Raw genomic sequence first — 21920 nt, forward strand, 5'->3', positions numbered from 1 at the left:
TCAGTACATATGAGGGAATAAATGAAAGATAGTCTTAGTGTTGGTGGGAATAATTGGACATGAACTCTGAAAAGTTTACAGACTATTTAGTAATCTAATATCTGCCATATCTCGGAGGGCATGGGCCCCAGGAGAGCTCCCGGTGGCTGAAGACCTCTGGAGCCTAGCCACAGCCTTGCTTATAACCTACTTCTCCCTCTGGGGAACCTGGCAAACTACTGGGGAGTTCCCTGCCCACATGGGAGAGCCTTGCAAAGTCCCATGGTGTATTAATATGCCAAAACCAGTAACAAGCTGGGTCTCATTCCCCTGACCCTGAAAGAGCCTCCAATGTTGCAAGGACGAGTAGAGAGAGGCTTCTAAAATCTCAGGGATAGGACGAATGGAGATGTTACTGAGACTGCTCGAGAAATTCAACCATCAACGGGATGATGATGATGAGGATGATGAGGATGATGAGGATGATGATGTAGGTTAAATACGTTTTATCCTTCAAATCTCCGCCGAGTTTTATTTGGCTGATTTTGATTGCTACATCAAAATGCCATTGATTCTACATCATCTTCTTTCTTGTTTAGCCCAAGTTTATGTTGACTACAAAGAATGATTCCTGTAATCTAGAAAGGGTCATTTCTGCTTCTAATCTGGATGGCAGCTTGGGTGTGTGTATGTCAGGGCTATGATAATATGAGTGGAAGATTTTCTAGTGGGAACTTTGAGGAGAGAATCAAGGTGACTGGTTTGATATCTGCCATTCACCCCAAGCTGTGTTCTGAATAGAAGAGATTTTGAGTGTGCAATCTCCTTTCTTTGAGTGCTTCTTTCAGTATGTTTTACAAGGACTTTTGTTTGGCTACCAGGAAAAGGGGTCTGAAGTAAGGACAGTAAAATCTAAAACTTCAGCTCCAAAATCTCAGAAACTTGCTTTTGATGCAGTTTTAATATGTGCTTTTCTCTTTTATACCTATCTATCCATCTGACAATTTCCTAATTTTTGCCAGTTGCTATGCTGATTACCTGATTTGCAGCTGTTGAAGAGAGGGATATATCCTTCCAGTTTATTAATTTTACTAGTTTTATGACATGAGTGTTGTCTAGGCACCATGGGCTAAAGATAGTCATAGAGCTAGGGTTGATTAAAGAACTGTTAATAATATGGGAAGTAAACCTAGTGACCCTCTCTGAGCCGACAACAGACTTGGGAAAAGATGGACATTATTTCTACTTAAAAATTATGTCAAGGCTGGAGGGATAATATTGGAGGTAGTGGTACTTAATTGCCTTACAGTGGCTGAGACCCTACTTCTGTTCTTGAGACCACATATGGTCCTGGAACCCTGTGTATTTACCAAAGGGCAGTGGCATTCTATCTCTCTCCGCCGCCCGTGTTTGGTGGTCTCTGCTTCCTCCACCCGGGGAGGCTGATGGCAGTGGGCAGGCGAAGGAAGGAACCAGGGCCAGGCTGGTTGGTATCAGTTGCACTTGATTCCAATCTCTTCTCCATTCTCCTCTGATTCCCCTCCTGCTTCTCTCTCTGGATCCCCCTTATTCTCCTCTGGCTCTCCCACCCATTTATACAGCCTAGTTTATATAGAAATCATGTAGGGTGGGGATACAAAGGTGGGGTTGAACATTAACAAATCAACAAAGAGAGGTAGGCCACGCCTCCCTCCAGGAGGTTAACTCAAGGACAAAAATCTCATCTAAGGAGATTACTTCAGATTACTAGGAGATCTGCTCAAGGGCAGGATTCCATTCAGAATGTGTTGCTTTCTTTCCCCAGCTAGTAATCCACTTAATTAGTTGTAGTAAATTTACTTCTAATATTTCTAGCAATGTCATTTTGTATGAGCACAGTAAGAGATATCAAGCTTAAAGTTTGGTTCTTCCTGAGGACATCTCACTATATGTTCCAGACCACAGTCCTCAGGCCAGGTTAGTTTTCCTAACCCTAGCAGGGTCCTTATTCAGTTACCTCTTTTGGGTTATGACAGAGTTTGTCCATGACCATGCTCTTCACTTATAGCTAAGTATTGTGGCACTTCGGCCTGGCCCGTTTCGATGCCAGGGTAGCTCATAGCTTGCCCTGGGTCCATTCCATCCCTCGTTTGGGGTGCTAGGCAACTGAAGGCAACTGAGGCTTAAGTCGAGAAAGCAGATGCCCGGGAGTGAATATTATTCGGAGTCAATTAACTCCCAAGTTACAAAAGCATAATATTGACTGTCTTTCTGTGTCCATAAAAAAAAGGACGTTGCTTTAAAGTAAACTATGCAAAAGATGGAGAAAAGCAATATTTAACTTACAATTAAGTGTCCTTACAAGGATCTGACCTTACAAGTTAACAGAATCTGATTAGGGGAAAAGGTGATTAACTGGTTGGGGAGGAGAGCACAGAGAAGAGTTTACAGATAAAGGCAGAGGAATGGGAGTGACTCGGAGCACTGTGGTGGGTGTAACCTGATAAACCTAAGCTCCTTGTGGCAAGGGAGAAAGGACCCCACCAGGACTCACTCCTGAACACATAGCCAGAAATAGCTCTTGAACACTGCTTGATGTGTCCCAAACCTACCCCCCAAAATAGATACTAGGTGGTTCAGATATTTAGGAATATTATTCATTGAAAGCAAAAATAATCAGCTGAGTGGCAGTTTGAGTGGAGATTGTTTCTGTCACATTTTGATAACTTGGTATATATGTATGCCATAGTTAGTTGGAAGGAAATTTCTGTTTAAACTTGTACCATTTATTGTTTTGTTTGTTTGATGCTCTGTAGTACTCTGCTACTACTCCTGGCATTAGTAGTTCCTTTCAGTGGTGCTGTGAGGACCGTGTATAACAATGGTTCCCTGGCTACGATGAAAATGTTAGTTTCTTTATATGTTAGTGTGTTTATAATGCTTGGGTTGGAAAGATAGCTCAGAGGACTGGTACATACGCTTAGCCTGCAGAAGGCCTGAGTTTGAACCCTAACACTCCTTGATCCTCGAAATACTGTGGGGGCAACCCCTTCTGAGCACTGCTGTGTGGTTCCTAAACAACAGAAAGCAAAGAAGTTTCTCATCACTAGAAAAAAGTCTGTGGTGTTGTATGTTATTGTGTATGTTGTATGTTAACTAGACTTACTGTTAAGGTTATTTATTTTAATCAAGTAGTAAATCAGTTATGTTTTACAGCTGAAGCTAACGTAACATGTTAATTATCTTTGATTAAAAATTAACCTTATAACTGTACATTTTCTGTTATTATAAAGAACGTACAGGTGTTCTTAAATTTACTTCTTCGAAAAATTCAAAACAGGAAAGTAAAAAAATAAAAGAGCAAAAATTAGGATCTTAATGGACATGCGTTATAAATAGGAAGCTTGGGTTTGAGGCTTAGCTCCACATGTTCCTGAAACATTGCCAGGAGCAACCCCCTAAGTACAGAGCTGAAAGTAACCCCTGAATGTTGCTAGATGTGATTCAGAATCCTAACCACCCAAGAAAACCCACCCCTGCCCCCAGAACTGCCCTCAAGATCTGCCAAACCCCAAACTAACATACCCATCACTTGAGTCTGTAATTTACATGTTGCAGGCTAGAGATAGTGCATCAGGTAAGCCTTATCCTCTGTACATATTGCCCTCATCTCAATAGTGTTTTCTTTGCACTAGAAAATGAATAAGATAGTATTCACTTGTGTCTTGTTATGTAATGCTATGCCATGCCATGTATTTTGTTTCAGGACCAGACCTGAATGTGTCAGGGGACTACTCCTGACTTGATGCTTTGAGAATGCCCCTCCAGGTGCTTGGAACACATGTGGTGCTTATTTCCTTGTTGAGTTGTCTCTCTAACTCCTAGCTTTTAATTTAGAGCAATACTAATTTTCTTCCCATTCTCCTCATGCCATTGACATGTTGAAAAGTTTTATATATTCCTGTCCTTTCTACTGTGTATCTCATTGATTACATTCAGGTTTTGACAGCTAAGGTTTTATGAGTAATATTGATTATTATTCGCTTAGTGATGCATAAGACTTTATTTGGAAATTCTTTGGTGTTAACATTTCTAAGGGAAAAATTGTGAGGGCAATAGTTCAGAGTTCTTTTAATCTTTAAGTTTAATTCGAAATGTGAAAAAAAAAACAACTGAAACTTGGTGGGTGTAATGGGATTTGCTTTTGTAATCAAGGAGTCAAGACTGTTTTGTCAGTTAAAATCTGTTGAAATAGTCAGTGGGTGGCGCTATTTCTTCTGGTTTAGAGATTAACAAGGCAAGTATTAGATGTTTTCATGAGTCAGTCTCTTAACATTTTCATTATAAAGCCTATTTTCATATTGTCTAACCGAATAGTCCTCCCCCCCTTCATTTTTGAGAAGAAAATGTAGAGGAAACATTTTAATTCCTCCCACTTGCTTTGTTGCGTTCTCTTTTCCAGCCGAGCCTTCTGCATGCATACACGAATTGGCATTTTCTGGAGCACACAGGAGCTGATGCTGGGCTTTGTTACAGGATAGCTGGCAGTGTTCCTTTCTTGACATGTCCCCCTTCTTTCAGCATTGGACTAAAAGGCTAGTGTTCCTGCAGCTTCCTTCTAGCCATTCGTGTGTATGGGGCTGGGTGGTGGATAAGTCTTTTTTTTTTTTTTTGGCTTTTTGGGTCACACCTGGCAATGCACAGGGGTTACTCCTGGCTCTGAACTCAGGAATTACCCCTGGCGGTGCTCAGGGGACCATATGGGATGCTGGGATTCGAACCCGGGTCAGCCGCGTGCAAGGCAAACTCCCTCCCTGCTGTGCTATCACTCCAGCCCAAGGGGGTGGATAAGTCTTTACATAGACCAGCTGAAGGCAATCATAAGTTGGAACTTTATAGATTCCTGTTCTCTTTAATTAGGTATTTAACTCTGGAGCTGGAATATGAAACAGCGAATATTAATTTTTTAAATGTTTTTAGGCCATACCTGACTTGTGGTCAGGGGCTACTTCCAGCTCAGTGCTCTAGAGCCTTTCCTGGCAGTGCTTGGGGGACCAACTGGTGCAGGGGATGGAGCCCAGAGTCATGGCAAACTGAGCATGTACTTCAACTCCTGATTTATTTCACTCACCTGGAAACTATTAATTTTTAAGCAAAACTACATAGCACTGTGTTTCCTTGATTTCTGTATATTTCTAATTGATGTAATACTTTTTAAAAAATTGTTCTAGGCCACACCAGGTGCTATTTAAGGGTTGTTCCTTGTGCATTCCTCATGGGGGCCGTTTCTTGGGGTGCTTGTGGGACCATGAAGTGTTAGGGATTGTATTTGGGATTCTTGGTTATAAAACATTTGCTCAGCCTATCAAGCTGTCTCTCTAGCTCATAATTGAAGTTATACTATGTGTGTGTGTGTGTGTGTGTGTGTGTGTGTGTCTGTGTGTCTGTGTGTTTTTGTGTGCGTGCGCTTGCTTTTTTTTTTTTTTCTGGTTTGTTTTGGGACCACACCAGTTGGGGTTACTTCTGGCCCTGTTCTCAGAAAACACTCCGGGTGGGCTCGGGGGACCATATGGGGCACCAGTGATCGAACATGGATTGGTCAGGTACAAGGCAAGCGCCTTACCCACTTTAAAGTTATACTTTCTTACTATTTTTTTTATTCCCTCCCCCTTTTTTTGAGTTTGTTTTTGGGTCACACCCTGCAGTGCTTAGGTCTGACTCCTGGCTCTGTGCAGGGATCGCTCCTGGCAGTGTCCGTGGACCTTAGAGCGTTCAGGGATCAAACCTGGGTTGGCTGCATGCAAGCAGATGCCCTGCCCACTGATGCCCTACCCACTCCAGTCACTTATGCTTTCATGTTACTGCTTTTTAGGCTCACAAAAAGAAAAATTAATAGATCAAGACCTAATATTGCTACTAAGTGGTTTTCTGTTGTTATTATTATTTTTTTATAAAATGGGACTGAAGGGCTGGAACTCTTATGTGTTTTTCTGTTGCAGTTTGGAAAAACGGGAGTGAGGGGCTGGGATTATATGGTTCCCTGAGCCTGCCAGGAGTGCAATCAGTGGATCACAGAGCCAGGAATAAGCCTCTGAGGTGTGGTCCAGACACACATACACACACACAATAGGAATGAAAATTTCTAACTTGGATAATGGCTTAAGGGGGATTGAAATAGAACGTTTATTTGAGTTCCTGATCTTTTCCCTATGTTTTAGTGTAGTGTTTGTCAAAGCTGGTGGCACTCCCTCATAGGGACACTGAAACAGTACAGAGGAGGAATGATGGTAGCTTCATCTGCAGTTGGGGGACAGACACTTCCTATTTGTTTAACTTGGAGAAGGTGGGTTTCTAGGTTTGGGTGGCGGGGGGGTGGCACTGAATACCAAATGTTCCTTACTTTTCTTTCCTAAAAAGGAAGCCAGAATAGTTTGGAAACATTTTGTTGCGGGTTTGTTTTGGGCCACACATCCAGAGACTTAGTGCTTATCGCTCCTGGCAGTGCTCGGGTGATTCATCCCAGCTCCTGTATGTATGCAAAGCCTATGTTCCAGCCATTTGAGTTATATCCTGTCCTGGGTCTTTTGTTTAAGAGTCAAATTTTAAATGGAAAGGGACAGGTATTTTTGGAAACAAAATAGAATTTTATTTTAATGACTGTGGTTTCACCCTGATATTTTTCTTTTGTTTCTTTTATTTAAATTATTTTAGTTTTTCAAATTTTGAGCCATATCATTTGTGCTTAGGGGCTATGTGTGGCTCTGCTCTGAGATGGCTCCTGGCAGTGTGCTCAGAAGGGCATGTAATATGAGGAATTGAATCTGACTTTCTGCATGCAAAGCATGTGCTCTGTCTCTTATGCCATCTTACTTGCCTTGGAAATGTTTCTCTTATCCAAATCTGTGACTAAAAGAACCTTTGGCACAGTCTTGGGGGGACTTGTGTGCTATATTTTGTTCTTTGTGTTGAGAGTGAGTGAAGAGAATTTTATGTTTAAAATGCATGCAAGTGGTGTGGATTTTATAAGGGTTAGTCTCCTGGTAATAGAAGTAGTATTTGAAAAATTAAAACAGTTAAAGTAGGTTTGTCTCTTTGCCACTACTATAGTTATATACCTTTAAATCTGAGATGATTTCAGAATATTGTGCTGGTGATTTGTGGGGGTAAATCCTTCCATAATGTTATTTTCTTTCATTAACTGGTGCCAGATTCCATGCAATCAGTTCTATTTCTCAAGCTTAATTTTTTTTCCCTATTGAGGTATGAAGGAATGGTTACTATTGTTTTCTTCATTGAATTTGACAGATAGTTGTAGGAGAGGGTTTGAAAGCTAACTAAAAGGCCCCATGATGAGATTTTTATGACTCAAAAGAACAAAACACTGTAGACTGATGAATAGTAATAGGTGTGTTTCACATATTACATGTGTATATATGTGAAACTGGTAGAAACATTTAAAATCAGCTATATATACTTACGTAAGTATCTTTTATGACCGATTATAAAATAAAAGTATACATTTCTATCCAGTGGTAATAAAAGATTGGACTTACTGTAGAGTTTAATAGATGAGTGTGTGTGTGTGTGTGTGTTAGTAATTTGTTGGAGGGTGACACCCACATTGCTTGGGGTTCTCTTCCTATTTTGCTCAAAAAATCATGTGGTATACCAGGGATAGAACCCAATGCTGACATTAGCAAGTCATGTGCCTCTTTAGCCATTGCCCTGATCCTGGATGAGATATTGTTTAAAATAACTTGTATTTATATTTATAGCAGTATCAAACTGCTAAAATATATATAAAGGGTGTGGGGGAAAATTCCACTTTGTAGTTAAGAAAATTATGGGATTGGGGGAAAGAAAATTCTGGGATCTAGCATGTGACTAAATGGTATATAGTGCATGTCTTACATGCAAGGTACTTGGGTTCCATCCTAATCGGCACAAAAAAGAAAAAAGAAAAAAAGAAAATTCTAGCTACAGAGAGATAGTACAGTGGGTAAGGCACTTGCTTTGCATGTGGCCAGCCCGGGTTTGATCCCTGCTACTCTATATGGTCCCTTGAGCACCTTCAGGATTCATGCCTAAGTGCAGAGCCCTGAGCACAGCTGGGTGTGGCCCCCCCAATTCATGTGTGTGTGTGTGTGTGTGTGTGTGTGTGTGTGTGTGTGTGTGCGTGTGTGTGTGTGTGTGTATGTGTATGTACCTTTTAGGGGAAAAGGCGTTCTTATTTTGGACAGTGAAAAGATATTAGCCATTTATGTTATCTCACATACCAAAAAGAATGGCCAAAACAATAGGGACTGTATGATTCTATGACAAATTGTAGGATGTCCTATTGCTGAGATACCTTTTCTGGATTGCAAAAGGCTTTATACCCTATGGCTCTCTTCTCAGGTATAAGGTGCAGAAAGCCTTCTCCCTACCTAATCAGCACCCAGCATGAGAAACTGCCTCCTGACAGTGGAGGCGGGATGGAGGTGATGGTCAGAAGGAGACAGTCTGTGTCATAGCAATCTCTTAGCCTTCTCTCTTGCCTTATGTTCCAGGAGGATGGCAAAATCTTCTGCTAAGACTCAGATTAGCAGAGATGAAAGTTAGGCCTATGTGATCTCTCTAGTTACCTGAAAAGTCACCAGAGGGATATAGCAAAACTGTTTCCATTAAAATTAATGAAAGTAATATAAGCGCTCATCATTAAAATTAATATATTAGAGTAATAGAAAAAATTTGATTTTTTCCATTGGAATATAATTTGTGTGATTGCATTTCTGACTTGGTTCTGATTCCTTGCCTTATTAAAAAGAGTATAATTGGACCAGATGATATATTTCAAATTAAAACTAATCTTGGGGCGGGGGATCGGTAACGCCAGTGACATAGTACAAGGGCTGAGGTACTTGCCTTGTTTGCAACTGACCCTGCTTTAATCCCTTGCACTGCCATGAGTGAGCCTTGCCAAGAGTAATCCCTGAATACTACTGAGCTGAATCTGGCCCGAGAAGAGCCAAAACCAGCAAGAATAGCAGCAAAACCACTATTCTGCAGTCTGGGAAGAAAGCTGAAAGGACTGGATGGAGTACAAGCTTCACTTGTGTAGGGACCACATTAGATCCTCAGTACTACATGATCTCTTGAGCTGGTATAGCTGCTGAGCACCACACATCACAAACTGAAAATAATGAAGTATAGAAATGATAACTTGTCAGATGCATATGCATGTACTTCTTATATAATATAAATGGTCACGTAGGCCGTGATTGTTTTTGGACTTTCTTTGAAAAAAGCTGTAGAGTACCATTGGAAATTATCTCAGCCTGGGAGGTAGTTGTTAACTCAGTGCTGTATGAGCCCGGTTTCTAAGGACCAGTTGGTGTCAGGAAAGCTGCCTGGCAAATGATATGTTTTGTATGTTCATGGCTTTCAGTGTCCTGAAACCTTAGGGGTAGAACTAATAGAACTTAGAAATTGACTTCTTTGTATTTCTGAGTATGTTTGTTTGAGATACGTAGTGACAGCCTGCAAACCATTGCTTTACAAACTGAGTATTATAGCCCATTAGCAGAAGAAAAAAAGATAAAAATGGAAAATATCAGACTGTATTGCAGGCATTACACTACATATTGTTTTAAAAAGCTAAGATTTTAAGTGTACTTACTACTGTGCATTGTGACTAAAAATGTTTCAAATGTTGCTATAAATGGCTCTAAGCTATTTCAATGAAGTTGAAAATGTATGCTCATTTTTAAGGCCAGAATGTATTACTATGTAGGTCTAATTAGTGAAATCTATAATTTATCATGAAAAATTTATTGGTATTTCTTTGCAGTTAGCTTCTGAAATTTATAATTTTGCCTGCTCTCTGTGGAATCACCATACAGACACATTCCTTCAACATGTATCTTCTGGCAATGAAGCTGCAGTTCTGAGTTCACTAGAACGAACTCTACTATCATTGAAAGGTACTATTAAACTTGATATATTCATTTTTTGCATACCTCAGAATAGTCCCCAAATACTTTTTTTGTGAGAATAGCTTTTCCTCACCATATGTAATGTATGAAAGCACACCATTAGTTCAAATTCTTTTAGTTACATTCCCATTACGGGCTCTCAAGGCTCTGAACACGTTCCTTTCAACTACTTTCATTATTTTTTTTTTCACTTCTACTTTACATTTCTGTTCTGGGACTCTCCCTCTAATCTTGATTATGCTGTTTGACGGCTGGGTCCCTAAGGTTTAGTTGAATGCCATTTTCTCTTTTTTCAGAAAATTGAAGCTTCTATCTTTCTTGTTTACCTTAGACTCTCGAAAATTTCCGAAGGAGCTTGATGGGGTGCCATCTTGGCCTGTGCTTTCCTGTGATTAGTTTGCAGCCATTCCATTTCACCCTCCTAGAGCTGAGTTACTTCCTTTCGTAAATGAATCCTGAGGATACCTCTTATTCTTTTTTCCTTCTAGTTTCTCTCCTTCTCTTCTGGTTGCTAAGACTTTTTCAGTTTGTTTCTTAGTCTGATCTCAAACTGCGTTTATTTCTCTTTCATTATAACTCACTTTACATTCTTTTAATTTATTTATAAACCTTTTTTAAGAAATCATACACACCCGGTACTTTGCGGTGCCATCATATGCTCTTGGCTGTGCTCTAGTATGTCATTTACATTTTACTCAGGCAGTGAATGCATAAACTTCTAACTGCCAAGCACATTTTGTTTGATCTTGTGGAACAGTGTTTGAATATAAAAAACTGTCGATGAATAAAATTCAGTATGGAGATAGTCTTGTTAACTCCCTGAGGAAGAAAATGGTAAGTTTTAGAAATGTTGATTCAGATAGAATTAAAAGAACTGATAGAAGATTATGTATCAGAAGCCTTGTGTACTTGATTTAATGATTAGAAAATTCTAATGAGTTTATTTTACTGAGTTTAAAGCCTAACTTTTGATGAAAGGACTAAATTTTCTATTACCTTGTTTTTAACTTTTAAGGCACCTCCTCATCTCAAGGTCTTAGAAATTTCATATTTTTAAGGCATACAGACCGGGAAGTCTTCCCAGAGCACTTTCCTTTAAAATACTTATTCTGAGACCAGAGACAGAGAGAGAGAGAGAGAGGAGAGAGGGGGGGTGTGGAGAGAGAGCACAGTGCACAGCGGTTAAGATGCTTGCTCAGCATTCAACAGACCCCAGTTCAAATTCTGGCATCTTGTATGTTTCCCTAAACACCACTAAAAGTAATTCCTGATCATAGAGTCAGAAATAGTCCCTGAGTACCACCAGGTATATCCTCAAAACAAAAACATACATATAAAAAAACTTGTTCTGTATTAACATAAATGTTTGTCTGGCTATAATTTAAGAAGTACTTTGGGCTGAATTTTGTTTATATATAATCTCTGAATTTTTGCCTCTGTGCATTTAGTACCTTTCAGACATTGATAGATGCATTATTTCCTTCAGCGACTTGTAAGTAGGAATTTTGCACTGGGGACACAGTTTGTTACAGGAGCCTTGACAGTATTATTAAAAAGACAACATAGTTAAAAAAAAAACTAGACCTTGAAAGTAGTGTTTGAACCAGAACCCAAAGCACAGTACAAGTTAACTAGATAATGAAGAGAAAGGACAGAGACTCCTAGGTAGTGTAGATAAAGTTTCTATGCTCAGAGAGTACATATAACAAGGCACTTGATCCAGACCCAAGTTTCTTCTATTATAGTAACATTGATGGCATTTGAATTTTGTACTGGTGCTATGAGACTAGAGACAACTTGCTGACAGGTGGATTGGAAACATACTCGTTTTAATTTATTGCTTTAGATTTCACCTTATGAACACTAAATTAGCTCTTAGTAGTTTTCTAAAGTATTGATGTGATTTAAAATGTCAACCTCTTAAAGCTAGTCACCTTGTTACTAATAAATTATTGATTTACATGTATTATATACTGAATTCATTAGCCCTATGAAGTGAAACTTAACGTAATCACATGTTGCAGATGAGGAACGTGGGATTTGGAAAAGTATCCTAAAATACTGTAGACAATAACAGTCAAATTTAGGTTTGACTTCATATCTGTTATTCTGTTTGTCCCCATATGTATATTAGTTTACTCATAGTATGTAATGCTTATCATGGACTACTATAGTCAACTTCAGATTTTATAATGGAAGTTAATTTTATGTCCCTTTTAGGTGATGCTTTAATAAATAATAGCCTAAACCAGATTGAAGCTTTTATGACTCTTGAGTCATAGTGTAAAGTTTATGAAATAGATAAAGCTTTCTCAGTTCATCTAAGTGAGTTATTTCAGGTAAGAAGTTTTAGCAAATAAAAATTGAAGTACAATTTTAGAAACATTTAGTTGATAAGTGAGAATACTTCCTTTGAGTTACAAGAACTTGCTGTAATTATGGTTTTCATTTAGTAACCACCTAATGACCAGGAGTTACATTTATTTTAATTTTTAAATTTTATTAAAGCACCATGATTTGCAGTGGTTGCATTTTAAAAAAACTTTTAAAATGACAGGGCTGAAGGATATTAACTGTAAACCTTGATAAGGCTTTGTGATTCTGTGTTTTAAAGATTATGATTTTAATAGGATGAAGTATTAAAAAATAAGATGCAAATAAATCCTGATTTTACCTTGCAGTGCTACGTAAGTTAACTGTTAATGGATTTATGGAACCTCATAAAAATGTGGAAGTAATGGTAAGTTAAAAGTGATTTATTCTTTTTGATTTTGTGGAACTACTTGGTGTTTTCTTAGATGTTTTATTTTTATTTATTTTTTATTTTTTTATTTTTTGCTTTTTGAGTCACACCCGGCTACACACAGGGGTTACTCCTGGCTCTGCACTCAGGAATCACTCCTGGCGGTGCTTGGGGGACCATATGGGATGCTGGGAATTAACCCGGGTCGGCCACGTGCAAGGGCAAACGCCCTACCCACCATGCCATCACTCCAGTCCCCTTCTTGGATGTTTTAAAGCTTATTTTTCATATTTGGAATTCATTTAAATTTTTTAGTAAGTTCTCTTTTTTAAACCATTCTATATGTTTACTGTGCATAAATATATATTTTCCCTCCCTCCTCTGTTACATCAAAGCAACTTACTGTGTGGAGAGAAATTAGACTTAGGAGAGTTCTTAAGAAGCCTTAAACACTGTGGATCTGGAAAGAAAGCTCAGGGGACTGAACACAGCCCATAGTGTTCTTTTGCATGCAAAAGGCCTGGGTTTCACCCCTGGTACCACACGGTCACCTGAGTGCGACCAGCGTGACTCCTAGGACAGGGCCAGGAGTAGCCCTCTTATACTTCCAGGTGTGGCCAGTGGACCAAAACAAATAAGAAGCTTTTGATCTGAATTTGAATTACTATAAATTGGAATGCTATTGTAATATTATCATATATATTATAGATATTTATGTCTTTGATATTTTCTTTTGCTTTTATATATTTATTTATTTTGGGTCTGACCTTATGATACTTGCCTGGTGCTACTTGGAACTATTATGCTTTGTACCAGTAAAATATTTTACTTGTTTTCTTTTGGGGGGGGCCTCACTTGGTGGTGCTTAGGGCTTACTCCTGGCTCTGTACTCAGGGGTCATGCCTAGTAGGCTTTGGGGAACCATATTTGATGCTGACGATCAAACCTTATTGATAAAACCAATGGGTTGTGATAATTATTTGATCTGTATAATACCATGAAAACCATGAACACTTTTTTACACACTCTGTGTGTATGGTGTGTGTGTGTGTGTGTGTGTGTGTGTGTGTGTGTGTGTGTGTGTGTGTGTGTGTGTGTGTGTGTGTGTGTTGTTGCTATTTCTTTTTGTACCATGCTCAATGATGCTCAGGGCTTGCTCCTGGCTCTTTGCTCAGGGATCACTCCTGTCAGGGTTCGGGGGACCATATGTGTTACTAGGGATCAAACCTTATTAATAAAACCAGCCAGTTATGATATTTTCTCTGTATAGCACCCAAAGCTGCACTGTGTGTCGCTCCAACAATGAAAACTATTGATTGAAACAATGCTCTTATTAAATTAATTTAAAAACCACTAACATTATCAGTGTCATCACGTCATCACTTTCATTCTAATTGGCACATTTATTTTTTTCATTGAACAGAGGGCTGGGGGCTGTAGTGATAGTACCGAGTATAAGGCACTTGTCTTGCATGTGACCAACCTGGGTTTGATCCCTGATACCACATGGATCCTTGATCCCCACCAGGAATAATCTCTGATCATAGAGCCATGAATGAACTCTGAGCACTGCTGGGTGTGGGCCTCCTCCACGCCCCCAAATAGATAAGAGAAACAGAAAAACAGTTAAACACAGGAAACAGAAGTATAGAATTATTTGAAAACCTTATTAAAGATATTGCAAAATAAATACCCTTAAGAAATTTTCTGCATATATTTTCATATTTACTTTCATTTTTATATAAATGATACCTGTATGCCATTTCCTTGTTTTTCTTTAAATTCAGTATATTGGATATTTTTTCATATCAATAAAATGTTTTATGCTAATTTTTACTGATTTTGTATTCCATGTGATTAATGGTGCTAGACTAATAAAAGTGACAGTTAATAAAGGGTTACTTTATAAAGATAAAAACCAATTATACCATAGTGTGTCTATTAACAGAATTTATTGAACATGTTATTATGTTTGTTTTATAATCTATAGATGAACACATGCTTTTATTTCTTTTTGTGTAGTAGAGGATTGGATTTGGGCCACACCTGGCTGTGCTGAGGGCTTCCTTCTCACTTTGTGCTCAGGAATCACTTTGTGCTCAGGAATCACTCTTGGCGTAGCTTATTAGACCATATGTGGTGCCAGAGATCGAACCCAGGTTGGCTGGTGCATGGCAAAACACCTTACCCACTGTACTTTCTCTCTGGTTCCTGTTTTCAGTTTTAAACTGATAAATGTTGTTGGAATGTCATATCTTAGTCTGTTCCTTTCTAATAGTTTTTTAAAGATAACTTTCTAGAAATGGAAATATTGGATTTTATGTATTTGTATATTATATTGGTATATATATTTATATTTTTATCAGATTGCTAAAAGAATTGACAGAAACCTAGCTGAAAAGATATGAAGCATCCTTAGGAAATTTTTACACTTTATTTATTGGTGCATAGAAGTCTCCTATGCTTAAATTCTTTTATGTGGGTTTTTGGGTCTAGCCTGTCAGTACTTTGGCTCTGTGCTCAGGAGTTGCTCCTGCCAGTGCTTGGGAGACCACATGGTGCTGAGTATAGAACCTGGGCTAGCTGCGTGTAGGCATCTTAGCCCCTGTATTATCTTTCAGGCCTCATTGCTTAAACTGGAAAAAAAAAAAAGGCTGGAGGGTCATGACAGCATGTGTGGTGCTTGCCCTTGCATGTGACTGACCAAGGTTCAATTCCCAGCACTCCAGCCTATGACTGAGCCCTGTCTGGAGTGATCCCTGAGCACAGAGCCAGGAGTAAGCTTTGCCTGGTGTGTCCTCAAATCAAAAACAACAATAAATTATAATGAAGTTGTTTTACTACTTCTTTATATTTTTATAATTTTTTCATAATGTCTTAAAAATCAGTAGTCAAGGAAGGCCATTGTATATAGAAGATAATAATTGATGTTTGTCTTCTCTGAAAGCTATTGTATTTAATCTCTTACTTGAGATTAAGAACCTTTGCTTTACATAATTGGTGTTATAGAGTCATACATTGAGTACTTATTCTGCCAAGTACTATTTCTGGATTCTGGAAAACATTTAGCAATAAACAAAGCAAAAGTTCTCTTTCTAAAGGAACTTACATTCTAATCGGAGAAGCCATATTACAAGACAAATTATGTATAAGGACTGTGAAGAGAAATTGAACAATAAGAATACAGTGCATAATTAGGATGGTGTTGTTTTAAAGCAATTTTAGTGGTTGAAATGAGACATTAAAGAGATCAAATATAGATATTTTTCTTGTGGAAGACTTAATAGTGGATTTTTTTTAATTTTAAAAATTTTAACTGTCTTCTTAGGTGATGTGATAAAGTTTTTGTATTCTGAAAGAGTAAAAAGAAAAATGTTTATGTCATTGTATAACTGAGACTTAAACCTGAAAACTTTGTAACTTTCCACATGGTGACTCAAAAAAATTAAAAAAAAATAAATTAAAAAAATATAAAATAAAAAAAATGTTTATGTCAGCATAAACTGAGACACCTAAAAACTGTTCTTTTCTAGGGTTTTTTACATGGAATATTTGAACGTCTAAAACAGTTTCTGGAATGCAGTAAGTACTCCCTCCATGACAGTAGTTTTTGCTGGAGAATTCTTTTCATAGTCCCCCCTGCTGTGCACCTGCAGTCTGGGGAGAGGGCAAGCACACGCTTCTTTTGTTTTTTTTTTTTTACAAATTTTTAAAAAATTTTAATTGCATATCCATGAAATAGACCATTACAAAACTGTTTATGATTGATTTTAGTCATACAATGATCCAACACCCATCCCTTCACCAGTGTGCATTTCCCACCACCAAGGTCCCCCCTTTCCCTCCAACCATGTCCCCACACCCCAGCCCCTACCCCCCAGCCTGCCTTTCTGGGATGCCCTTTTCCTCTTCCTCTCTCCCTTTTTGTGCATTATGGTTTGCAATACAGGTACTGAGAGGTCACTGTGTTTGTACAGACTGTTCAATACTGTTATTTCAGCTTTGGAGTGCGGACATGACTGCTAAGGCTTCTGGAAGTAAAGGGAGGTGGGGGTGTGTGTGGCCCATCCCAACCCCGAGAAATCCTGGAGATTTTAGTCACAAAGTCTGCGTATCCGAATTTTCAGGTGAAGTCGTTCCTGAGATAGAGGAGTCTGGTCCTGGGCATGGCAGTGATTTTGGACTGTGGAAGCAAGTGGCTGCCAGGGACCCTGCGTGGGCTGGCATTAGGCTGACCCGCCCTCCTCAGATTCATCGCAGTTCTTCAGCCTTGCTCGGGTCTGAGATTAACTGCTGCTTTTAACCTCTTTGGAGATTTTATTTAGGAGTTTCTAAAGTCGGGTTGGTGGAAGAGCTTACGTGGTGGTGCTGTTTTGGTTCATGGGGGTAACTGCCAGAGGTTCCAGGAGTATAGGGAAGTTGGGGAGGCAGCTTATCCGAGAAAGCCAACTCTGAGAAAGCTGGGAGATTTCAGTCACAAAACCCACATAGTCAAATCTTTAACAGGTTAATATCTCGGTGAGGTTCATCCTGAGGCAGTGGGGTCTGGCTGGGGCCAGGGTGGCGATTTTGGATTGTGGGAGAAAATGGTTGCCAGGAACTCTGCGTGGGCAGGCACCAGCCTAATCAGGCCCCCTCTGATTGACCCTGTTATATTCAGCCTTGTGTAGGTCTGAGACTATCTGTGGCTTTTAAAAAATTATTATTATTTTTTAAAATGAATCACCTTGAGATACAGTTACAGGCTTACAAACTTTTGTGCTTACGTTTCAGTCATACAATGACAAGTACCCATTTCTCCACCATTGTCCATTCTCCACCACCAGTGTTCCCAGTAACCCTCCCACATCTCCCTCATCCCCCTCGCCTCTGTGGCAGGCGGATTCCTTTTTTACTCGCTCTCTCCTTTAGGGCGTTGTGGTCTGCAATGCAGGTGTTAAGTGGCCATCATGTTCAGTCTACAGTCTACTCTCAGTACACATCTCCCATCCCTAGTCTTTACTTGGTGGTCCCTTCTCTATCTGAACTGCCCTTTCCCCCAGCATGTGAGGCCGGTTTCTAGCCATGGAGCAATCCTCCTGTTCCTTGTCTCTTCTATCTTTGGGTGTTAGTCTCTCGTTTTGTTACTTTATATTCCACAAATGAGTGCCATCTTCCTATGTCTGTTCCTCTTTCTTGCTCATTTCACTTAGCAGGATACTCTCCATGTTAATCCACTTATATGCAAATGTTATGGCTTCATTTTTTTTAACAGCATCATAGTATTCCATTGTGTAGATGTATCAAAGTTTCTTTAGCCAGTCATCTGTCTCAGGCATTTGGGTTATTTTCCAAATTCTAGCTATCGTAAACAGTGCTGCAATGAACATATGAGTGCAGATGTCATTTCTACTATACTTTTTTTGTGTTTCCTCACCTGCTGTGAAGGAGAGTCCCTTTCTCCCCACATCCACGCCAGCACTGGTTGCTTTTGTTCTTTTGTATGTGTGCCAGTCTCTGTGGTGTGAGATGATACCTCATTATTCTTTTAAGATCACGCTTCTTAATCAAGTCCCTGACTTAAGTTGGAGCTCAGTTTTGTTGCTTCAGGTCTCTCTGGAGTATTGAGAATCCTCTTTTTTTTCTTTTTTCTTTTTTTTTTTTTAGCTTTTTGGGTCACACTTGGCAATGCTTAGCGGTTACTCCTGGCTCTGCACTAAGGAATTACTCCTGGGAGTCCTCAGGGGACCATATGGAATGCTGGGAATCAAACCCGGGTCAGCTCATACAAGGCAAACACCCCACCCACTATATTATCGCTCCGGCCCCAACAGTCCTATGTTTTAGCAAATAAGAATTTCCCAAATTGTTGAGACTTCTTATGAGGACTTTTTCTTTTAAGCTATCTACATAATATAAACTTCCTCATTTTGTCCTTTCTTGCTCTCTTTATTCCCTCCTTCCCTGCCTCCCTCTCTTTCTTCTTTCCGTCCTTCCCTCCTATGTTGGGGTGAGGGCTTGCTCCTCCTGTGAGTGCTCCTGGGACCAGATGGTGCAGGATATTAAATCAGCATCTTCTGCATGCAGGGCAGCGCTTGAACCCCTGTTCTATCTCCCTAGCCTTAAACGAAGCTTTCATTTTTTAAATCTCATGTTTTTTACACTTCACTGACTTACCTTTAGGTTCATTCATAATCTGCTATCTCATATGATATATTTAAGGGCCAGAGTGATAGTATAGCAGTGAGATGTTTGCCTTGCACACTGCCAACTTAGTTTGATCCCTGGCATCCTGTATGGTCCCTTGGAGCCTGCTAGGAGTAAGTCCAGAGTACTGCTGGGTATGACCCCAAAACAAAAAACAAAATTTTTTTTAGTAATTTACACTTGTGTTGTATCTGACCAGAGGTCAGTTTGTTACCCTCTTCTTTTCCATAGATGGGCACATGCACTTACTTATTTGCTATATTTAAGAAGTAAATTGCCCTGAAAATAGGAAGAGTATGTGTGTGTCTGTGTTATGTCAGTCAGTTTCAGTTTAGTAAGTAGGGAGGAGAGGGAGGAGGGAGAGGATGAGGGAGGGGTAGTGGATGCATAGCAAGATAAAGTAGAGAGCTCATTTGATAGTGTTCCTAAAAAGTCTCATTTTTCTTTCGCCATCTGCAGGGAGGTTCTTTCAGGGAAGGAAACTAAGATGGTGAGATAGAAGATGAGGGGTTTGATTTAAGAACAGCTTAATTCTTAGTATTTAAAGGAGACAAAAATTGATTATGGCTAGAAAATCATCAGAAAAATTGTTAGAAGACATAAGAAAAAATAATGCTTATCTTTGAATGTTTCCTTTTTGTGTGTGTTGTTTGGAACGTCTTTTAACTTTTTAAAATTATTTAGATTTTGAAGGTGATTCATGGATAAAAATTTTACTTTAAAATGTGTTCAATTTTAGGATTAATTTTGTGGAATTTGGCACTAGGATTAGTGTTTTATAAGTATAAATGATGTATTGCTTTTTAAAATGTTATGTTTTTTGTTTAGAATTGGGAATACTAATAAATTCATAATGTGATATGTGATATTTTACAAAAAGTTTTGATATTGTCATGATTATAAATTTATATAGAAATTGCGAAGTTGTGGTAATAATTAAAATGTGTTTTTAACAGGTAGAAATATAGGTACAGATAACATATGTAGGGATAGACTGGAAAAGACCATCATTCTTTTTACTAAAGTGGTAAGTTATTTTTGCTCTTAAGTATGTTTATTTCACATGAGATACATTTAACTCATTTAGAAAATTTTACCAGTATATATTTTTCACTTTAGTGTAAATTATGTTATCACTCTATGGGAAAGTTAGCCCTAACGAAACACGTCTTTATCTTGAAGTCTTTGGAATGCATGTAATAATCAGATTTATACACCTTGTATCATAGTAAGTAAAATAATCAAGTCCAGTAAATATTAGAGAAGTTAATTTCTGTATAGGCCTTTTTTTTTTTCTCAGTTCACTGGAGTTGTGCCATAGTAGAGAGCAGTGCGCACTGCAGGGAAGTAGCGGGCTGTAGAGTATGTAGAAGTCAGTATATTCAGAAGGACTGATTATTGGCATCAGTATCAGGTGCCTTTTGATTAAATTAAAATGTTGTATTTTGCTTTTTGAACGGAATTGTAAATAAGATTTTTATCTTCTTTTCTCTTCTTTGCTTTTATAAATGCAACATTTTTGTGTAATATATCATCTGCAAATAATGATAGTTTTACTTCTGCCTTTCTGATCTGAGTCCCTTTTATTTCTTGGTATTTAATCGCCTAAGATCTTTAATGCTAAGTTAAATAGTGAGGAGAGTAACAGTCTTGTCTAGGTTTTGCTTTTAAAGAAATAATTTTTTGTTTGTTTTTGGGCCACACCCAGCAGTGCTCCAGGCTACTCTTGGTTCTGAGTTGAGGGATCACTCCTGGAGGATTTGGGGCCCCATATGGGGTGCTGGAGACTGAACGTAGGTTGTCCCTTTGCAAGGCAAATGTCCTACCCACTGTCTATCTGACCCTCAAATAAGTAGCTTTTCATTATTGAGTATAATATTAGTAATGGATTCATAGTGTGGCCTTTAATGGGTTGAGGTGTTTTTTTTAATCTGCACTTTATTTTAAAGCCTGATGTTTTGCACTCTCCATCTTACTGTCCTATTTACTCATAGTTTTCAAGTTATAGTCTGTTTTGCATATTGTATGAGAGATAACAGAAAATTCTTATTATGAGTTATAATCTGTTATAATTCATTGTGTGAATCATATGTGAGACCCAAGAAATTTTAAGTGCATTTTACATGTAAAACTAGGTACATGCACTTTATCCTAAATGTGAATGTGTTATGTTTATTAGCAGAGTTATAATGTAAGATGTACTTGTAGTTGATTATATTCTGAGATAAATTTGGAAAAAGTACATGAAAAATTTTCTCTTTATAGCTTTTGGACTTCTTGGATCAGCATCCCTTTTCATTTACTCCGCTAATTCAGAGATCGTTGGAATTTTCTGTAAGCTATGTATTTACAGAAGTTGGTGAAGGTGTTACATTTGAACGATTTATTGTCCAATGCATGAATCTTATTAAGATGATTGTCAAAAATTATGCTTATAAACCATCCAAAAATTTTGAAGGTAAATGCTTTACTGATTGTTTTAATTCAAGTTTTTTATTTCCTTATTTTAATCTAAAGGTACAGTAATGTAGCTTTTGAAATTCATGATATTTAAGAATGAAGAATTACTTCTCTCACTTGAACTAGGACTAGAATTAGTCTTTATAAGGGGAATGTTAGCTGTTAAAGACCATATATACTTAAACAGTCTTTCAGGGTGTAGTGGGAGATTTGTTGATGTCTAATTTTTACACTAATGACTACAGCTCATTTTATACCGTATTGTACAATTAAAAATTTACTCTGATTATGTACATATATCATTGTATCACTGTCATCCTGTTGCTCATCGATTTGCTTGAGCAGGCACCAGTAACGTCTCCATTGTGAGACTTCTTGTTACTGTTTTTGGCATATCTAATACGCCACAGGTAGTTTGCTAGGCTCTGCTGTGCAGGTGGGATACTCTCGGTAGCTTGCCAGGCTTTCCAAGAGGGATGAAGGAATCGAACCTGGGTCGGCCTCGTGCAAGACAAACGCCCTACCCTATGTGCTATTGCTCCAGCCCATGTTCATATATATGCATGTATATGTATATAGTGTAGGTTGCTTTTAGAAGG

At 38.5% G+C, this 21920-nt stretch overlaps 1 protein-coding gene across 3 annotated transcripts in view; it reads left to right on the forward strand.

The window, feature by feature from the left end:
* Positions 1–21920, forward strand: part of IPO11 (importin 11) — a 158666-nt gene that overhangs the window by 26265 nt on the left and 110481 nt on the right. For all 3 annotated transcript variants that reach the window (XR_008627366.1, XR_008627367.1, XM_004608471.2), the window contains exons 6-10: positions 9788–9920; positions 12614–12672; positions 16209–16257; positions 19818–19888; positions 21127–21319. Coding sequence is in view for 1 of the 3 variants with exons in the window: in XM_004608471.2 (XP_004608528.1) it covers positions 9788–9920; positions 12614–12672; positions 16209–16257; positions 19818–19888; positions 21127–21319 (505 nt within the window). In the remaining 2 variants the exon portion in view is untranslated. The remainder of the gene's footprint in view (positions 1–9787; positions 9921–12613; positions 12673–16208; positions 16258–19817; positions 19889–21126; positions 21320–21920) is intronic.

This window comes from Sorex araneus, chromosome 1 (assembly GCF_027595985.1).
Source record: "Sorex araneus isolate mSorAra2 chromosome 1, mSorAra2.pri, whole genome shotgun sequence".
In the NCBI taxonomy this organism is placed as follows: Eukaryota; Metazoa; Chordata; class Mammalia; order Eulipotyphla; family Soricidae; genus Sorex; species Sorex araneus.